At 47.3% G+C, this 21896-nt stretch overlaps 1 protein-coding gene across 1 annotated transcript in view; it reads left to right on the forward strand.

The window, feature by feature from the left end:
* The window catches only part of tll1 (tolloid-like 1), a 32231-nt gene extending 11860 nt beyond the window's left edge, over positions 1–20371 (forward strand). The window contains exons 7-21 of the mRNA XM_084686495.1: positions 303–408; positions 2830–2954; positions 4148–4263; positions 4998–5100; positions 5200–5316; positions 5641–5786; positions 6935–7130; positions 7218–7343; positions 8055–8215; positions 8579–8759; positions 12274–12399; positions 14477–14604; positions 16859–17072; positions 17540–17790; positions 17979–20371. Coding sequence (XP_084542621.1) covers positions 303–408; positions 2830–2954; positions 4148–4263; positions 4998–5100; positions 5200–5316; positions 5641–5786; positions 6935–7130; positions 7218–7343; positions 8055–8215; positions 8579–8759; positions 12274–12399; positions 14477–14604; positions 16859–17072; positions 17540–17790; positions 17979–18113 — 2231 coding nt within the window. The 3' untranslated portion in view covers positions 18114–20371. The remainder of the gene's footprint in view (positions 1–302; positions 409–2829; positions 2955–4147; positions 4264–4997; positions 5101–5199; positions 5317–5640; positions 5787–6934; positions 7131–7217; positions 7344–8054; positions 8216–8578; positions 8760–12273; positions 12400–14476; positions 14605–16858; positions 17073–17539; positions 17791–17978) is intronic.
* The last annotated feature ends 1525 nt before the right edge of the window (positions 20372–21896 follow it).

The raw sequence follows: 21896 nt of genomic DNA on the forward strand, positions 1-21896 counted from the left end.
GAGGGCTGGGCTCCAACTAAAGCTGACACAGCCTGCGGGAGCATCTCCCATCTACTGACACTAGGCTGGAGGAGTGTACCAAAGGATCACAAGCACTTGATCAAACGTCAGGATTTACACATACACACACACACACACACACTTTCTCACCCACACACGCTGCAAACAAACATATACCTATCCAGACAATACAGTCTAAGAGAAGCCACATCTGAAAAGGCTCTTAGCTGTGCCGAAGTCGGATTACATCTGTGTGTGTGTGTGTGTGTGTCTGGGTGTGTGTGTGTGTGAATGATTTCCAGGTCAGGAGTATAACTTCCTGAAGATGGAGCCAGGAGAGGTGAACTCACTGGGGGAGTCGTATGACTTTGACAGCATCATGCACTACGCCAGGAACACCTTCTCACGGTACACCACAACACACCAAACTGCACTACACCAGACACTACACTACACTACACCAGACACTACACTACACCAGACACAACACTACACAACACTACACTACACTACACTAGACACTACACTACACTACACCAGACACTACACTACACTACACCAGACACTACACTACACCAGACACAACACTACACAACACTACACTACACTACACTACACCAGACACTACACTACACTACACTACACTACACTACACCAGACACTACACTACACTACACTACACTACACTACACTACACCAGACACTACACTACACTACACTACACTACACCAGACACTACACTACACTACACAACACTACACTACACCAGACACTACACTACACTACACTACACTACACTACACCAGACACTACACTACACTACACTACACTACACTACACTACACTACACCAGACACTACACTACACTACACTACACTAGACACTACACTACACTACACTACACCAGACACTACACTACACTACACTACACAACACTACACTACACCAGACACTACACTACACTACACTACACTACACTACACCAGACACTACACTACACTACACTACACTAGACACTACACTACACTACACTACACTACACCAGACACTACACTACACTACACTACACTACACCAGACACTACACTACACTACACTACACTACACTACACTACACTACACTACACTACACCAGACACTACACTACACTACACTACACTAGACACTACACTACACTACACTACACTACACCAGACACTACACTACACTACACTACACAACACTACACTACACCAGACACTACACTACACTACACTACACTACACTACACTACACTACACTACACAACACTACACTACACCAGACACTACACTACACTACACTACACTACACTACACTACACAACACTACACTACACCAGACACTACACTACACTACACTACACTACACTACACCAGACACTACACTACACTACACTACACTACACTACACTACACAACACTACACTACACCAGACACTACACTACACTACACTACACTACACTACACTACACAACACTACACTACACCAGACACTACACTACACTACACTACACCAGACACTACACTACACCAGACACTACACTACACTACACTACACTACACTACACTACACTACACAACACTACACTACACCAGACACTACACTACACTACACTACACCAGACACTACACTACACTACACCAGACACTACACTACACTACACTACACCAGACACTACACTACACTACACTACACTACACCAGACACTACACTACACTACACTACACTACACCAGACACTACACTACACTACACTACACTACACTACACTACACCAGACACTACACTACACTACACCAGACACTACACTACACTACACTACACCAGACACTACACTACACTACACTACACCAGACACTACACTACACTACACTACACTACACTACACTACACTACACTACACTACACTACACTACACTACACCAGACACTACACTACACTACACCAGACACTACACTACACTACACTACACTACACTACACTACACTACACCAGACACTACACTACACTACACTACACTACACCAGACACTACACTACACTACACTACACCAGACACTACACTACACTACACTACACTACACTACACTACACCAGACACTACACTACACTACACTACACTACACTACACTACACTACACTACACCAAACACTACACTACACTACACTACACTACACTACACTACACTACACTACACCAGACACTACACTACACTACACTACACTACACTACACCAGACACTACACTACACTACACTACACTACACTACACTACACTACACTACACCAGACACTACACTACACTACACTACACTACACTACACTACACCAAACACTACACTACACTACACTACACTACACTACACTACACTACACTACACTACACTACACTATACTACACTACACTACACTACACTACACTACACTACACCAGACACTACACTACACTACACTACACCAGACACTACACTACACTACACTACACTACACCAGACACTACACTACACTACACCAGACACTACACTACACTACACTACACTACACTACACTACACTACACCAGACACTACACTACACTACACTACACCAGACACTACACTACACTACACTACACCAGACACAACACTATACTAACCAGACACAACACTACACTACACTACACTACACTACACTACACCAGACAGTATAATATGCCACACTAGACACTACACTACAATGCAAACTACACCACCCTACACAACCTCCTGTGATCTCAGCCTTGTGTTCCACGCTGTACCTCTTCAATCAGATCCCTCTCTGCCTTGTTTGTAGGGGGATGTTTCTAGACACCATCCTACCATCCAGGGACGAGAACGGGATCCGGCCAGCTATTGGTCAGAGAACCCGTCTCAGCAAAGGAGACATCGCACAGGCCAGGAAGCTGTACAGGTGTCCAGGTACTACCACAAGCCTTACCACACTGTGTGTGGGGTGGGGGGGTGGCTGTGGGTGTGAAACACAGACAGAGGGAACTTGACCAATCCATCACGTAGAATGGGAAAAACACATGACATCACTATCGCTTCAGTGCCTTTCAGGGTGGAGGGATCAGGCAATGCACGCGCGCACACATACACACACAGACAGACAGTTCCTGGCATCGTGTACAAAGGACGTTCTGCTCCACAGTCACTCCTCCCCGTGGAAGGCTTCTGATGCTCTGGAACTGTTCTAGAGCTGATCCACACAGTGATGTCATAAAAGTTTATGGGCTAGAACACTGGTATTCCGGCTCCTTCTTCAAGGACTCATTGATGAGAGTAAAGTGTGTGTCTGTGCGTGTGAGTGAGTGTTTTTTTGTGTGAGTGTGTGTGTATGTTAGTGTGAGTGTGTGTGTATGTTAGTGTGAGTCTGTGGCCCCAGCTGGACAGAGAGAGATCTCTAACCTTATGAAGTCACATGTGAGAGATGCCATATTCAGGAACAGATGAACTGTGCCCTGGGGCATTGTGGGAGGACAACAGCACGCATGATGGGATAGGAGGGGCACATTTGGCCCTTCATCTTTTGAGAAAGAGAAAGAGATGACGATGGAAGACATATTTTAAAGAATATTCACCCTCCACGTACAAAAGCATGAAATCCCGCCTCGATTATGGTGCATCGTTATTGGCTGGTTGGCCCTGATTGTGGTCGGCAGTCAAGCTCATGCTCATGTGTAACAACAGTTCACCTAAATGGTCTCTTTCTAAACCAAGGCTGCTCTTGTTTTTCAGACTGTAATTTAGTGCTTATAGTGTTTCCTATCTTAATCAGACACATAACTACCTCCACATGGAGCCCAATTAGTGTTGAGGAGACGCAGGACACACACACACACACTCCCATAGTCCAAGATATGGCTCTATGACATGTAAAGCCTCTCTGCAAATAAGGAAAATATTTGAGTTATGTATGTGTGTTTGTGTGTTTGTGTTTCTACTAATATGCTTCTAACAGTAGTGATATGATTTCCTACTGTTTTCGGCTGTGATGAACACCATAAGAGCTTGAACAAAATTGAACAAAATTGCAATGATGTGACTTTTTACGTGAATAATACAAAGATGGACTGGAAGAGAGTAACCTCCTCAGTGTGTGTGTGTTGCAGCGTGTGGAGAGACACTCCAGGAGTCGACAGGAAACCTTTCGTCTCCAGGTTATCCCAACGGTTACCCCTCCTACACACACTGTGTCTGGAGAATATCAGTAACCCCTGGAGAGAAGGTATACACACACACACGTTTGTGCTCTGAAATCCACGTTTTTGTATTCTGTTGGCTCAATTCCCAATGAACTGATGTACTGATGTACGTCATGGTGAACATATAGCTTGATACTGTAGCTACAGCATGTATACTGTCTGGATACAGTGCAGGGTGCTTTTATATTGGGAGTGAGAAAGAGGGAAGTCTTCCTTCGTAGTTTAGGAGAAAATAGTCTTTGCGCCACACACACAAACACACACGCAGAATGATGCTAGTGCGGTGAATGTGCCAACATGGTCAATAAAGAGAGTTGGCTGCTGAAACACGCCTATCGATCGTCCCCTAACCCCTGCTCCCTCCCTGCCTCCCTCCCTCCCTGCCTCCCTCCCTGCCTCCCTCCCTCCCTGCCTCCCTCCCTGCCTCCCTCCCTGCCTCCCTCCCTCCCTCCCTCCCTCCCTCCCTCCCTCCCTCCCTCCCTCCCTCCCTCCCTCCCTCCCTCCCTCCCTCCCTCCCTCCCTCCCTCCCTCCCTCTCCTCCTCTGTCTTCCCAGGGGAGAGGAAGCTGGACGTCCCCCGTTCTGCTGAGCAAACCTCCACCCTTCCCCTGCTCCTCCCCTCCTCTCTCCCCAACCCCCCCCTCTCCTTTTAGTAAGAGGTCACATATGAAGTGCTAGGACAAAGACTCTTCATTGATTCATGTTTCTTTTTGTTCTCCTTCTTCTTCACTCTCTCTCTTTCTCTTTCTCTCTGTCAGATTGTTCTGAACTTCACCACCATGGACCTTTATAAGAGCAGTCTGTGTTGGTATGACTACATTGAAGTCAGAGATGGATACTGGAGGAAAGCCCCACTCTTAGGTGTGTGTGTCTTTGACTCCAAATACCCCAAAGTAAACAAATGTTATTCACCTCCAGCTTACATACCTGTATGTGTGTGTGTGTGTGTGGGATCTGCAGGGCGTTTCTGTGGAGATAAGGTTCCTGAGGTCCTGGTCTCTACAGAGAGCCGAATGTGGATTGAATTTCGCAGCAGCAGCAACTGGGTGGGCAAGGGATTTGCTGCAGTTTACGAAGGTAATACCCCATCTGTGGGAGAGGAGGGCTGGGGATGAGAGAGGAGGACTGGGGGTGAGCAAGGAGGGCTGGGGGTGAGAGAGGAGGGCTGGGGATAAGAGAGGAGGACTGGGGGTGAGCAAGGAGGGCTGGGGGTGAGAGAGGAGGGCTGGGGGGGTGAGAGGAGGACTGGGGGTGAGCAAGGAGGGCTGGGGGTGAGAGAGGAGGGCTGGTGGACAAGAGAAGGGGAGGTACGGTTGTTTCATCCATCAAAGCGTGTCCATTATACAGTATATGTTTCTATTTGCTCTTATCCCCTTCACCCCCCTCCCTCTCTCTTTTTAGCCATCTGTGGAGGGGAGATCACCAAGGACTCAGGGCAGATCCAGTCCCCTAACTACCCCGACGACTACCGGCCGTCCAAGGAGTGTGTGTGGAGAATCATGGTGTCTGAGGGATACAATGTGGGCCTCAGCTTCCAAGCCTTTGAGGTGGGAGCTCTCTCTCTCCCTCTCAATTCATTTCAATTCTATTCTGATTCAATATGCTTAATCGGTACGAATGTTCCCGCTAAACAATGTTGCCAAAGCAGCTCACAATGAAAGGACAGCACATGTAGTTATGAAAACACAACAAAGAACAATTATAAATCTTTCAAAACTCTCTCTCCCTCTTTCTCTCTCTGTTTCTTGCTTCCTTGCTCTCACTCACTCTCTCCCTCTCTCTCTCTCCCTCTCTCCCTCTCTCTCTCTCTCTCTCTCCCTCTCTCTCCCTCTCTCTCTCTTTCTGTTTATCTGACTGTCCCTCTATTCATCCCCTCTTCTTTCCCTCTCTCGCTGTATCAAATTTCTCGGTGGTCAGGTGGTCAGGAATGTCTGTTGGACGAGATTGGGATCTGTGTGAGTGTGTGGATGTGTAGTCGTCGTCGTCAGATAAGGACTTGTAAGAATGCGGTATATAATGCTATTGGACTCTTGGCGACCTCTGGGCTTAAGACCAGTGTTTCCCCATCATCGTGCACACTCCTGGGGTAGAGCTTTCGAGACAAACCAGCATCCTCACAGCATCAACCAGGCTCCTGTATGGTCATTGACATAGTCACTGATCTGCAATTTTGCACTATTGTACTGTACTCCACTTAGGTTAGAATAGGTTATAGGGTTGAAATAGGTTTTATGTGAATTTAGGGTTAGTATAGTGTATTATTTATTGTTATCTGTAAATAAGGAAGTTTTAGTATTAGGGTTAATATAGTCAATTATTTATTGCTATCTGTATATTTAGGAAGTTTCACTTATTTAAGTTCAGCATAGATGTAAATTATGTTCTGTGTACTTATATGTTAAGTTATGCCAGGTGCTTGCGTTGTCTTGTCTTAAGAATTTCAGTGCCCAGTCTGACCTTGTGTTGTTCTGTGTACCTGACAAATAAAAGACTTGAACTTGAACTTGAGCATCTGATAGATAGGTGCTGGTGGTGACGCTGGTGGTGACGCTGGTGGTGATGCTGGTGGTGATGCTGGTGGTGACGCTGGTGGTGACGCTGGTGGTGACGCTGGTGGTGATGCTGGTGGTGATGCTGGTGGGGATGATGGTGAAGATGAAAGCTATAACGATGCTCTTTGTGTGTGTGTCTTAAGATTGAGAGGCACGACAGCTGTGCGTACGACTACTTGGAGGTCCGCGACGGCCCCCTGGAAACAAGCCCTCTGATTGGTCGATTCTGTGGCTACGACAAGCCCGAGGATGTCCGGTCCACGTCACACACACTCTGGATGAAGTTTGTCTCAGACGGGACCGTCAACAAGGCCGGCTTTGCTGCTAACTTCTTCAAAGGTGTGTTTGGATTCAGATCTTCTCAATTTGTGACACTCGATGGGTCGTCAAGCTGACGTTTGGATGTGTGTGTGTGTGTGTTCTCAGAGGAGGATGAGTGTTCGAAGCCTGACAATGGAGGATGTGAACAGAGCTGTGTGAACACTCTGGGAAGCTTTAAATGTGCCTGTGACCCCGGCTATGAACTCGCCCCAGACAAGAAGAGCTGTGAAGGTAAGTCTGGTGTGTGTGTGGGGGTGTGTGTGTGTTTCTTATGCGTGTATGTGTGCGTGTCAAGATGTGTGTGTGTGTGACTCATTACGGAACTTTTGGAATGTTGAAATGTTATTGTGCCAGCATCTGGCCTAACCAAAGGAAGCAAAAATGAGTGTGTGGATGTGTGTGTGCCCATGTCTGCATGTTTGTGTGTGTGCGAGCGTCTGCGTGTGTGTGTTGGTGTGTGTGGCGGATGTGAGTGTAACCCAGCAGAAGAAACATCCCACATCAACAGGAAAAAACAGCTTTGGAAAACAAAGAGCTCAGACTTGTTCTTCACTGCCACATCTTTCCCTGCGACACACACGCACACACCAACTCACACCTACACACACTAACACATCAAACACAACACATTCCAGCACACAACCACCATTATTATCCCAACACATTGGAGCAATGACTAAACCCACACTCATTAAAGCACTTCAAGGGTTCATGTGTGTTGTCAACGTCTAGGGATCTGAAGTAGTGTCGCTGTGACTGTGTGTGTGTGCGTTCTTGAGTCTCAGCGTGTACTCTTCTTAATCTGTGTGTACCCTCTGTAACACCTGTGTGTGTGTGTGTTTGTGTGTCCCCTCCCCTCTGTACACACCTGTGTGTGTGTGTGTTTGTGTGTCCCCTCTCTCTGTAACACACTTGTGTGTGTGTGTGTGTGTCGTCCCCCAGCGGCGTGTGGGGGGCTCCTCTCCAAGCTGAATGGGACCATCTCCACCCCCGGCTGGCCTAAGGAGTACCCCCCCAACAAGAACTGTGTGTGGCAGGTGGTGGCCCCCACACAGTACCGCATCTCCATGCAGTTTGAGGCCTTCGAGCTGGAAGGCAATGAGGTAAAGGAGAGAGAGAGAGAGAGAGAGAGAGAGAGAGAAAGAGAGAGAGAGAGAGAGAGACTGGGAGAGGGAGAAAGAGAGAGAGAGAGAGAGAGACTGGGAGAGGGAGAAAGACAGAGAGAGAGAGAGAGAGAGAGAGAGAGAGAGAGAGAGAGAGAGAGAGAGAGAGAGAGAGAAAGAGATAGTAGGAGAAGGAGAGTTAGAGTGATAGAGGGAGAGACAGAGAGACAGAGACAATGACAGTGAGAGATGCATGTTTTCCATTTACTGTGGACTGCTTTGGCAACATTGTTTAACCAGAAAATGTATACCAATAAACCATGCAGAGCAATGTTATTTAACGTGTGTGTGTGTTTGCTCCAGGTGTGCAAGTACGACTTTGTGGAGGTGCGTAGCGGCCTGTCGTCAGACTCTAAGCTACATGGTAAATACTGTGGAACAGAGGTGCCAGAAGTCATCACTTCCCAGTACAACAACATGAGGATAGAGTTCAAGTCTGACAACACCGTTTCCAAAAAAGGCTTTAAGGCTCACTTCTTTTCAGGTAATACCTGCAGCCGTGTGTGTGTGAGTGAATGAGTGAGTGACTGAGTGAGTGAGTGTGTGAGTGCGTGTGTGTGTGTGTGTGCATTAATGTGTCCAATTTGTCGATCTCTCAACCTTAGCTCATGGCATTTAAGTGGTTGGCTATCAGGCTGGTTTAAGGATTATCCAGGTGTTAGTGTGTGTATTAGTGAGTGTTGGTTTGTGTGTGTGTGTGTGTGTGAGCAGAGCCCTGTACCCACCCTGTGCCCTACCTCTCTTCCTCAGACAGACAGGCCCTGTGCCGAGAGCGTGTGTTTGTGTTTGAATCATGTCGCAACACCAGGCGCACTCGCCCTCCCGCTCGCGCCCGTATCCGTGGCAACACGGCGACCTCAGGGGAGGTCCGAGGTAACGACCTCACAATCGGGCTCTCTGATTGACTCTGGTCTAACATGCGATCCAGGGAGAATGGATGGATCCAGCTTTTGGGGTGTGCGGACAGTGTGACATCCATTCTCCTCCCAAGGGAAACAGGATTTCTTCTGAGAATCAACAAATGTTCCCCCCTATCTCTCTTTCTCTTGGTGGCAGGGATGGATTTGTTGGGTATTATCTTTACAAACAGCTAAAGTTGTCTTCCAGGACCAGATCTGGGATCAGACTTACAAGTTAACATGCACTAGTTGCTTAGGAAAAAGATTGGGGGTGTGTTTGATATAACATGTTTGATATTTTTGAGACCATTACATTGCAGTTAATCAATCGGAATCAAACGCACCCTTACTTGTTCTAAGTACAGTCATGTTGTGATTGATCCAGGTTCTGTTTTAACTTCTAAACAGCCAACTGACCTCAGGTGGAAGTCCTGGGACGTCTGCTTCGTGTCATCACCTCCCCTCTCTCTGTGTCTTTCTCTCATCGGAGAAAGACAATTCCTGCTATTCTCTTGCTTTACTGGGAATACTGGGGCTGTTGGACAGGGATATGTATTTTCCTGGGATTTGAACTCTTTCTACCTAACTAAAGAGATTAACATCTGCTGTCTAAAATGTGGTGGTTTTCTGGTCCATTCGGGAGAAATTGACAGCTGAATGGCTTCTATAAATGTATTCATTGTCATCTGAACATGCAGTCATTTGAAGAATGGACCAATTTTGACTGTTGTCAGGCCATTCCCATTTCATTCAGTCTGTACGTACTATAACCTACTGACAGTGGTATTCCTGGTACCTTTGGATACACTGTAGACCTTGTGTGTGTGTGTATGTGTGCATGTCTGGAGTCACCGTGAGAGCGTCTCAGCTATTGTCAGGAGCTTCCAGGGATAGCTGCTTGTTGGCCAACAGCCAACTGCTCTGGGGAGGTCCCTCTGGCCTCCTAAACTAATCCCTCTCTGTGTGCGTGTGTCTGTGTGTGTATGTGCGCGTGTGTGTGTGTGTGCGCGCGCGTGTATGTCCATGTGCGTGCATGTGTGTATGAAGAAAGCCACTGATTCCCGTACAATGGACACTGTGTAGCGTTGATGGAAAAGCTGCTTAGCCTGTGATTGGGTGAGACTGTGCCCACAATAGCACCATAATACCACATCAGACACACACACACACACACACACAGGGAAGGATTTGGCTGTTTCATTAAAAGCAGATCTAGTTTGATTCACAGGCTCTGAGGTGAGTAGAGAAGTCAGACCTCACAACCAGCCTCTCTTTCTTTCTCTCTTTCCATGTCTCTCTCTCCCTCTCTCCTTCTCTCTCTCTGTCTCTCTCTCCCTCTCTCTTTCTTCTCTCTACTCCTCTTCCTCTCCCTCCTACTGTCTCCCACTCATTTGCTCTGCAACACTCTTGTTGACGTGGCAACCCCTGAGACCACATCTTGCCTCCCTCTAGTCCAACCCTGTGATCTGCGGTGCAGCAATCAAGGCACCCGCAGGGCCTGGGTGACCACTCAGCCGCACAGAGACAGAGGATGTGTGCGGGTTTAGGGTTGTCTTCAAACTATCTAGACAAATGTTGCCCACATAGTGCTAGGTAAGTTAAAACTCTCTCACAGGGACAGAAAATAGATATTCTTTACCAGATGCTTACTCATCTTTTTTTCACCTGCTAAGATTTTATTTTTTCGCAGTGCTGACACTGGAAAGAGAACTGGGAGATCGAAAACTTTGTTTTGTTTTATTCTGCTGAGTGAGGATGGCCTCCTGTGGGTGTAACAGCTGGCTTAGGACCAGCTGAGGTGTTGGCAGGAGAGGTGGAGGTTTGGACAGAAGAGGAGACAGCTGATCTGGGCACAGCTGTGACAGACAAAGGAAGGCCAGACTGAGTGACTGGTACCTTGACCATGACCACCAAAAAGACTACCTTGGTGTCAGAAGAAATACTTTGTGTCTGTGTGTGTGTGTGTGTTTGTTGGTGTGTCTGTGTGTGTGTGTGTGTGTGTGTTTGAATGTGTGTGTGTATGTTGGTGTGTCTGTGTTTGATTTCCTGATCACTCGGCTGTTGACGTCTTCTGTAGGGACTTTACTAAGAAACACACACACACTAACATCGACTCAGGTTGTCTGTGGAGGAACAGTACTTTTTAGCTCTCTGCTTTATCGATCCGCTGCTCTCTTCTCCTTCATCCAGTCTTTGAAGGACGGCTTTGCCTTTCAATCTTGCCCTCCCTCCTTCACTCTCTCCCTCCTTCACTCTCTCCCTCCTTCACTCCCTCCCTCCTTCACTCCCTCCCTCCTTCACTCTCTCCCTCCTTCACTCCCTCCCTCCTTCACTCTCTCCCTCCTTCACTCTCTCCCTCCTTCACTCTCTCCCTCCTTCCGACACTCTTTCCCTCCTACTACATGTGGGAGATGTTTTGTCCAGTTAAGCAGTTGTGGTCAAACCCCTTCAACATTTCATACTTTTTTGATGGATGTTGGTTGGTTTTAAGGGTTGTTGTTTGAGTGTTTAAATCACAACCTTTGTCCCCTGTATGGGGCTTTAAATGACAACCCTCACCTAAGTGTTGTGACCCAGACTGAAGGCCAGGGACAGGATAACCAGAGGTTTCTGTCTCTGAGTTCTCATCCCAGCTTGTGTACGTGTCTCTGGACAAACATGACGACGGCACGTGTCTCGCTGTCCTCCAGCGTGCTTCCTTGTCCTGTCGCACTGTCTATTTGTTTCCCTCTCTCTTTTATGTCCTTCTCTTTCTGTCTATCCACATCTTTTCCCCCTCTTCCTCCCCTCCTCTTAAACCTTCGGTGACCTCTGCCCCCCCCCTTCTCTGTTCATCATGACGTTTCCCCTCCAACCCCCTTCATTTCTCTCACCCCTTCCCCCTCTTCCTCCCCTTCTTCCTCTTTCTATTCTCTCTCTCTCTCTCTCTCTCTCTCTCCTCTCTCTCTCTCTCTCTCTCTCTCTCTCTCTCTCTCTCTCTCTCTCTCTCTCTCTCTCTCTTTCTCTCTCTCGTTGTTTACCCCCTCTTCCTCCCTCTCTTTGCTGTGCCTCCCTTCCGTGATTGATGTGGGCCTGTGTGCATCTCTCGCGTCTCCACAGACAAGGATGAGTGCAGTAAGGATAATGGCGGCTGCCAGCACGAGTGCACCAACACGGTGGGCTCCTACATGTGCCAGTGTCGCCACGGCTTCATACTGCACGAGAACAAACACGACTGCAAAGAAGGTAGGCTAACTCCACCCCCTCACACACACACACACACACACATGGTGCTCTTCACATGCAAACACAGACACACACACACACCCACATCTAGACTCACACAGCAGTTCCTAAAGGGACTCTGGTTACAAACATCTGGTTACTTCAAAGTAGAGAAGCATCTTTGTGTGTGTGTGTACATGTGTACTATATATGTGTAATAGAAAATAGAAAGAAAAACAAAGGCAGGCAGGCATGTGGGGACCTGATGACTGCTACAGCACATGTTCCAGGCCTTTTAAGGAGTCAAAGTCACAACTTTAATTTCTGTTTGACCACATCAGAATGAAAGAAGCCAAGTCTGACCCAGAAACGGGACCATGCACATGTTTTCATGTATTCATGTATTCATACACCAGGACACGCACACATTCATCAACTCACTCACCTAACCAATTGTCACTCCCTCTCACCCACAGGCAATCACAAACACACACACACACACACACACACACACCAGTAAGTCCATCAGTTCAGTGGGTTAGCAATGGGGTAAGCCTCCCAGAGGCTCTGACCCAATAAAGGGCTGAGTGGTTTTAGAGAGAGGGGACACTGGGTCCTTTCCCCCATAGGCTCTCTCTCTCTCTCTCTCTCTCTCTCTCTCTCTCTCTCTCTCTCTCTCTCTCTCTCTCTCTCTCTCTCTGTCTCTCTCTCTCTCTCTCTCTCTCACACACACACAGAAATACACCACTGATATGAATGCACACTATGATTCTGCATGACAAAGCAACTGCTTCATGTCAGTGTAGCTCTGAGCGCAGATGATGGTCTGTGGTTTACGCTGATCCCATTCCCCTCCCCACTGTGTTCATGGTCTATGTAAAGCTCCTCAAGGGCTCAGTTGCAACCCCTCCCCCCCCTCCCCTCCACACACACACACACACACACCTGAAGAGGCAGCCATATTATGCTGGAAGTGGTTCATATTTAGGAGAACAAAGCCCTTCAGTGAGAACAGAACAAAGCTGTTTCACACAGTGTGGTTTTGATGGTGTCCCAGTCTTAGCAGACTGATGCTAATGTGAATGTCTGGATTATTAGGATAACCTGTGAGAGGAAGGCTCAGAGCCAGCAGCAACACAACACAGCAGCCAGGGAAAACACTACCGGAGGACCACTGTATTCCCTGAGACTGGTGTGTGTGGTGTATATGTAATTCCCCCAAATTCCCCCCTTCCCCCACACACAGACATACATGCACATACTATTATGGACACTTTAACTCGCCCCCCCCTTTCCTTCTCTCTGTACAATGTGAAAGGTAGAAGGTTAATCGGCACCTAACAGACTTAGTCTCTAGAGTGCTTAACATCTTCGTCGAGCCTTCTCTTTCTCTTTCTCTTTTGCTCGGTCTCTCTCCCCTCCTCTATGTCTCTCTCCCCCTCCTCTATGTCTCTCTCTCCCTCCTCTATGTCTCTCTCCCCCTCCTCTGTCTCTCTCTCTCCTCTATGTCTCTCTCCTCCTCCTCTATGTCTCTCTCCCCCTCCTCTATGTCTCTCTCTCCTCTATGTCTCTCTCCCCCTCCTCTATGTCTCTCTCTCCCTCCTCTATATCTCTCTCCCCCTCCTCTATATCTCTCTCCCACTCATACAATCACACGCACAAACAAACCACAGGCTACAAGCCTATCTTTTTTAAGGTCAGATTAGCGCTGGGTTTACATCAGGTCAGACAGTTTACGATCTGCTCGCTCCGGGACCGTCTCCTTTCACCTCAGCTGTCCAACGTCAATGTCCACTTGTTGTGGCGGAACCCTGGGCCTGTGTATCTAGAGAGAACAGCTGGAGTCCTCCAGCATAGGGAGATCCTGTATGTGTACGTGTGGCTCCAGTGACACGGGCTGGCGTGCGCACGCTGCACATTCCACAGACGAGTCTCCATCCTCTCTGTTCTCTTTCTCCTCGCTCGTCTCTCATCCCTCTCTGTTCCTGCTCCCTCCTCGTTTCCCTTTTCCTGTGCAGCCGCCGTTCCTAACTTCCTGTTTCCTCCCTCTCTCTTTCCCTCTGTGCGCGTACGTGTGCGCGCGCGTGTGTGTGTGTAGCGGAGTGTGAGCATAAGATCCACAGCCCCACGGGTCCCCTGAGCAGCCCCAACTGGCCTGACAAGTACCCCAGCAGGAAGGAGTGCACCTGGGACATCACAGCAACACCTGGACACAGGGTCAAAATAGTGAGTAGACCTTACAGTACCTGTCTGTGTGTGTGTGTGTGTGGGGGGGGGGGGGAGGGGTCTGGATGTGTCTTTCCCTCTTACTGTCTTGCAACATTACACACGTCCATGGCCACAGACTACATCTCTCTCATATTTCATGCTCCACTTCTACGCTCATGGGAGGGGGGTGGAGGAAGGGCCCTGGGCAGGGGCCATCTGTGTGTGTGTCTGTGAGTGAATATGTACATGTGGGTTTCTCTATACTAGTGTGTGTGTGTGTGTGTGTGTGTGCTATGTGCTACACTAGCCCAGACAGATGGTGTTTGGCTAGCAGTGTTAGCTCCGTGCTAATAGAGATTCAAGTCAGCCTTGAGCACGGAACACGCTTAACCTCACCTGAACACCATTGGCCGAGGTGAGAGCATGGGCCATGCACGAGACCTCACACACACACACACACACACACACACACAGACCCACACACACAGGCACACACACAGACACACACACAGACACACACAGACACAAACACACATGGCACGCATCAGGTAATCCTCAGAGCCTGCTCACGTTTCCATGCAACTGGATCACACACACACAGCTGCTCTCACTCCCGTCGCTCAGTCACAGACTCACAGTCATTGTTCTGTAGGGCGGTCCTGGACTTGGAATCATCTCTGGAGATCTTTACCAGATCAAAAGCCCCACTTTGCATCACAATATTGTGCCTGCACTTAAAGCACACACAGCTTTCCCATATAACCAGCCAGCCGGTCAGTCAAGATCACACGCACGTGCACACATCCACACTCGTCACACTGTCTGGACACATGTTGAGAGTGCAGTGTGTGTGTGCATGTTTAACCTTCCATATCTCGTCACCTGTCATCTTCCATAATAATCCCTCATTACTGCTTATGTAACCGGATAAACTCCACATCATCAGCCAACAATATCTCATTTGTACCCAACTGTGTGTGTGTGTGTGTTTGAGGTGATGTGTGTTTTTGTCATTACGGAGGGCATTCTATGGCCCATTCTATGGTGATGACATGAAAATTAGTTCCAGAAATGTTCAAAAGTAGAAGGTCATATACCTCTCGGTATACTTCACTCCCGAGATACTTAGTTTTTGTACACATTTGTTTCGACACACACACACACACACTCACACACACGATTGTGTGAGTTTGTGTGAGGTACTTCATTTGAGGTTGGGTCCTCACTGCAGCTTCACTCCAGTGATGATGTCAGGCAGTGCAACAGACACCCCCTTCCTAACAGAAACATCTGTAAGCCATCAAGACCCCAGAATTAAACACTTCCTTGTTCAATAATAAACTCCCCTCAGAGGGATACCTCCCAGCGCTCTCACACACTTTCTCTCGCCTTGTTGCTCTTTCTCTCACTTTTTGTCTCTCTCGCTCTCTCTTTCCGCTCGGTTAAGAAAGATCAATGGTTTCTGTCCTCTAGATGTGGTTGAAGTTTTCTCCCGGGGAATAACCCTCCGTAGATAGTTGGACAGTAGTGTGTATGTATTTGAGTGTGTGTGTGAGGATAACCAGGTGACGCATATTCACATGGGGGCAAAACACGACCTTTTCCAACGTCAAGGAAACGCTCCCCGCGTCTATCATTAATGAGCCAGGAACGTCAGGCTCCCATTAGGGAGGCTTGTTTCACGCCTGTCGGTGCGTCTCCCAGTCAAAACCCAACCTAAACGAGGTCTAAACAGCCGTGAATTCAAAGCAGTGACATGGAAGTTGTCCCCCCCCCCCCCCCAGCTCTGTCTGTCCTCCTCTGCATCGCTGCGTCTTGTGCATCTCATTGTTGACGAGTGATTAGGAAAGGAGCCAGAGACGAAGGGGACACGGGGCAGAGGAGGAGAAGAACGCTTCTGTTTGAAGACGCGCTAATGAGGGAACTAACAATGCACCCTTCGTGTCTTCGTTTGCCCCTCTGCCTCCTCTTTCCTTAACCCCCCCCCTCCTCCTCTCCTCTCTCGCCTTCTCGTTATCTCCCTCACATTTTCTCTCTCCCTCCTTCTCTCTCTTTCTCTCCCTCATTTCCTCTCGTTCTCTCTCTCCACTGTGTCTTTCTCCCTCTCTCTCTCCATACACTCTCTGCTGCATCTCTCTCTCTCTCCTTCACTCTCTCTGCGGTATCTCTCTCTCTCCTTCACTCTCTCTACTGTATGTCTCTCGCTCCTAAACTCTCTTTCTTTCTTTATCTCCTTCACTCTCTCTGCTGTCTCTCTCCTCTTGGTCTCCAGTCCTTTAGTGAGTTTGAGATAGAGCAGCACCAGGAGTGTGCGTACGACCACCTGGAGGCCTTTGACGGTGACGGCGACACGTCCGCCATCTTGGGTCGGCTGTGCGGCAGCAAGACTCCTGAACCACTTATCTCCACGGGCAACAAGATGTACCTGCGCTTCATCTCCGACGCCTCTGTTCAGAGGAAGGGATTCCAGGCCACACATTCCACTGGTACGTGTGTCCGTGTTTTCCTTTTTGGAATAACCACTGGTCTCAAACAAGTACTGACAGAGAACAGTGTACTGGCTCCCCCCAGTGGTATAAAACTGTAACCAAAGACATTGTTTCCTTTTGACTTAGATGACTTAGATAAAGTTCTACATTAGTCACGGCAATAATACATTGGAATTCTATAGGTCTTTTGTTTTCAGTTTTGTCTCCCTATTTATAAATGATCTAACACTCCTTCTGCATACCATCATCCATTCTTCTGTTCCACGCTCGTACACCTCCGCCCGCCCGCCCGCCCGCCCGCCCTCCCGCCCTCCCTCCCTCCCTCCCGCCCTCCCTCCCTCCCTCCCTCCCTCCCTCCCTCCCTCCCTCCCTCCCTCCCTCCCTCCCTCCCTCCCTCCCTCCCTCCCGCCCGCCCTCCCTCCCTCCCTCCCTCCCTCCCTCCCTCCCTCCCTCCCTCCCTGCAGAGTGCGGGGGCCGGCTGAAAGCGGAGAGCCGTCAGAAGAACCTGTACTCCCACTCCCAGTTTGGGGACAACAACTACCCTGGCCACACAGACTGTGAGTGGCTCCTGACGGCCGAGCAGGGCTACGGGATCGAGCTGACCTTCACCACCTTCGAGGTAGAGGAGGAGGCGGATTGCGGCTACGACTACATCGAGCTGTACGACGGCTACGACTCCAACTCACACCGCCTGGGACGCTTCTGTGGCTCTGGGGTGAGAAACCTGGTCGAAAACACGAGACATGTTTTGTTTTTCCAGAAATTACCCGATGTCGTTGAGATATCGGTGAGCGTCATCCTGTTATTCCCTCCTGCTTCGCCCCCTTTTCTCTCTCTCTCTTTTATTCCCTTCCTCCACCTCTCTCCTCCCTCTCTCCCATCCTCTGCACCTCTGTCCTGCAGCCCAGGGAAGAGATCTACTCGGCCGGTGACGCGGTTCTGATCCGTTTCCATAGCGACGACACCATCAGCAAGAAGGGCTTCCACATCCGCTACACGAGCACCAAGTATCAGGAGACTCTTCACACCAGAAAATGACCCCTGACTTCCCCATGACCCCCCTTTCCCCCCCACCCACCCCCACATGGTGACCTTGTCTGACCCTCGCCAAGTCAACCAGAGAGAGAGAGAGAGAGTCCAGCAATCACCTCGAGGCGCACCAATGCTCCTCCTACTTTACATTTCAGTGTTCAGTGAAGGAAGACAGAGAGGATGAGAATGGTGTGTTCTTGAACTCAACATCGCCTCTTTACTTCAGGAGTGGATTGTTCTGGAACTCTGGAGAGATCTAAACAATCCTGAAATGAGCTGAAGTGACAGTGGATTATAAAATGACTAGTACATGAAGCATGATCAGACTGTATAAGTCTTGGTCAACGGGAAGAGATAAAGTGGCCCTGGGTTTTAAATGGAGGGACTCTGAGAGTCTCAAACATCAGGAGGACACTTCAGTGTGCTTGTGTGGTGGGGGTTATGATGACAAGAGCTCTCTCAAAGGCTCGAGTGTTGAGTGTCATGACTGTTTTGATTTGTCAGTTGCACCGCTGCACCCTGTCTAAGGGGACTAAGGGACCTCCTTATGTTATACAACTGGCTTACACACATTCACACACACCATCAACCACTCGGATTGTGAATGCTTCTAATGTTTCTTCCTGGATCTCTGACTCTTTTACTCCTCAAACTTCACCTTTCATTCACTGCGTTGAACTAAGGAGGTGATCGTTAACGCTGTATCAATTATGACCGGACCCAAAATGGTTGTGTTATGGAAGTCTGAGCCTACAATGACTTGAGCCAAAATGGCACTTTCATGGAGATGACTTGAGCCAAAGTGTCTGTGTTGTTAAGATCTTTTCCCACAGTGACTTTAGACAATATAGTTACTTTAGAAAGATGTGGCCTGCTGGCCTATGAACTCTGCATCCTTAATTTTTTGGAGCCAAAATGGCACTGCAAGTAAGTCAGGACTAAGGCAGTGGCCATTTTGATTGCCTTTGAGGAACAGTCTGGACTCTTTGTCTCAAAAAACACCACATTGACAATATTGATGGTTTTATGTTATGTCTTATTCTACAACAGTGGTGTGTGTGAAGTTACTTAAAAACAAAGGCTTACCCCTAACCCTGGCCCTCTTTGCTTTGAGCTTATGCACACGCCCATACAACAAAAAAGGAATTATGAATACAAATGACAGAAAAAAAGATTTCCCAAAATATCTGCAATGTAATGTGACGCCTTGCGTATAATATGTCATATGTGTCCTTGCTGTCTTTACTCTGGCCAACTCAGACTTGTAATTCGTCACCCTTTCACTTCAGTCATAGTAGGACAAATCAGAAGAAACAGTACTGTGTTTTACTAGATGTGTTCTTGAACGCAATCTTTCACTCCAAAGACTCCAAGGTTTGTTAACTTCGTCATCTATACTTTGATCATTACAAGGTAGCACAACTACTTTTGGGAATCCCTCAAAATTAGGGAAGGTGTTTTCGACAACAGCGACTGTCTATTGGAACCACAGAACGTTCATCAACAAAGGGGAACTACCATGGTGCTAAAAAAATTAAAAATAAACAGAAGAGAAGAGAAACTGTAAAGGCAGAGGTGTTCTGCCTGCCCCTCGTCTGTCTGAATGTGCAGCAAACTGAACTGCAGTAAGAGGCAACAATATCCAGTGTTCTATCAGCACGCAGCGTCAACGGTATTAGTCCTGTGGAACTACAATAATTGCCTTAGTACCAAAATGTATGTTCTTGCACAGAATGTCTCTGTCTGTTGTAAAAAAAAAAAAAAAAAAAAAAAGTTTGACAATGAGTTTGAAGAACTTGAAAGATGTATTACCTGATAAAAAGGAAAGCTGTGTATGTCTGTGTGTGTGTTTGCATGGTGTGTTTGGGGTCTGAGTATTTGAGAGAATAGTTAACAGAGAAGAACATTTAAAAGGTATTATAATGCTTTACGCGTGAGCTAGTTAGTTAGTTATTGCCAAATGAATCAGCAGTAACTAATGGTGTGAATGCTATGTAAGTATGTATATTCTAGATGAGGCTTTACATGTGCTTGTATGTGTGTCGTATTTGTGTGTATGTGTGTGTGTGTTGTAATTGTTTGTGTGTGTGTGTTTATTGGGTTGACTCGTTGTTGTATGTGCCAAGCTTCTGTCCCACTGTAGTTTGTTTTATCACTGCTCCTCCATGTTTGTAGTTCTATCAACTATCGTCCATGTTTGTAGTCTAATGAAACCAACATGACTTCCTCTCCATGCTGAGTCATTAAAACTACACGCAGGTAAACTTATGTGTCATGATTTTTTTGCCACAATGTGTGCATGTGTGTGGACTGGACTAACTGAGTTTGAAGACATACAAACATACTGTAGCACAGTGCTACATTGTGACACACACACACATACACTCAGGTACATCCTGATTCAACCTGGTTTGTTGCAAGAGGAAACATGGAATGCCGGGTGCTCATGAAACCATATAGCTACAGTCTACTTCAGAACAGGTATGCAGCCTTTCCTCCCCTGCTGAGACAAACCTGTTCAACAAGGATTCAGGATTAAAACCAGTTTAAGATTGAGAAAGAAGGAGTGGCTCTGAATGTTTTGGGAATATGTTTATACGTCAACAACTTCTTTCACGACACCGGAGCAGGATTAACAGCTACTTGGAAAGGCCTCACAATTTTAAGTGGTTGGTGTTTTGTATCTAAAATTGAAACATTATGTTTGTCCGGCAAGGAACAGTTGTATTTAGGAGTGTACATGTGTAATATTATCGTTAAATTCATTACGTTTAGATTAAAAATGTTATGATAGAGAAGGACAAGCATACATAGCATACAAGCATACATAACTAATGCCAAAAACACTACAAAATATAATAATACTAATAATAGTTCACCCTGTAAACATTCTATGCATGATTACTTTTAGAACCCTGTTATTTCAACAGTGAAGTGTCGTACATATTTAAATGATTGGTTTCCTGAGAGAACGAAACTTGAGAAAAAAAGTCATTTCTGATCAACCTAAGAATGTATGTGTACGTGCAAGCATGAATGATGTCAAACATGTCATATCCTCACTGCAGATTTGATGGACTCGTCAAGGAGGTAGACGTCCTGTCTTTACAGAAGCTACTGACCCCGTCTGCTTCAGGTGTGAGTCAGGAGAGGTCACCTGAGGCTGCCATGAGTCTGTCTGGGGAGAGAGATGAGGACAGCACTGCCTCTGAAACAGGTCCTTGTGAAGGGAGTCCCTGCATTGAATCTAAAATGTGAGTTAAGTGATCGTTAAATAAGGCTGATGATTGGCTTCATGTTAGCTGAATGTTTACTTATATTTACAGTATGATTCATAGTAAACTTTTTTTAGAAGCGTTTCGATACCCCGTTGGTTGTCTGAGCAAAGAATTAAGTTGAAGCAGGAAGGAAAACAAAAGCCAAATCAAAATGTCAGATCTGATGCTGTACCCACATTGTGACTATCATGAGGACTATTTTGACGTTTACTGACAGAGTCAAGCATGAGAGGACAGGCTCCTGTGTGTCTATGGAGGAGCTAATATACTTCAGACAAGAACCCTTTCCAGCAGGAAGGTAAGGGAATTTTATCTTTAGGTTTGCTTCGCACTTTGCTATTGTCTTTTATCCATCAAGGCTTAACATGTTAACAGATCACATGCTATTGACTGGAAAGTTCTTCAAAACAAACACGGAGCCATGGCAGCTGGTAACACTAGCAGTAGGCCTACTAGTGAAAGAGGAGTCATTTGGTCAGGGAAGGAAATTACAGCACTTCTAATCTTCTCC

The sequence above is a fragment of the Hypomesus nipponensis genome, chromosome 22 (assembly GCF_054491055.1).
Source record: "Hypomesus nipponensis isolate SF chromosome 22, ASM5449105v1, whole genome shotgun sequence".
NCBI classification, from domain to species: Eukaryota; Metazoa; Chordata; class Actinopteri; order Osmeriformes; family Osmeridae; genus Hypomesus; species Hypomesus nipponensis.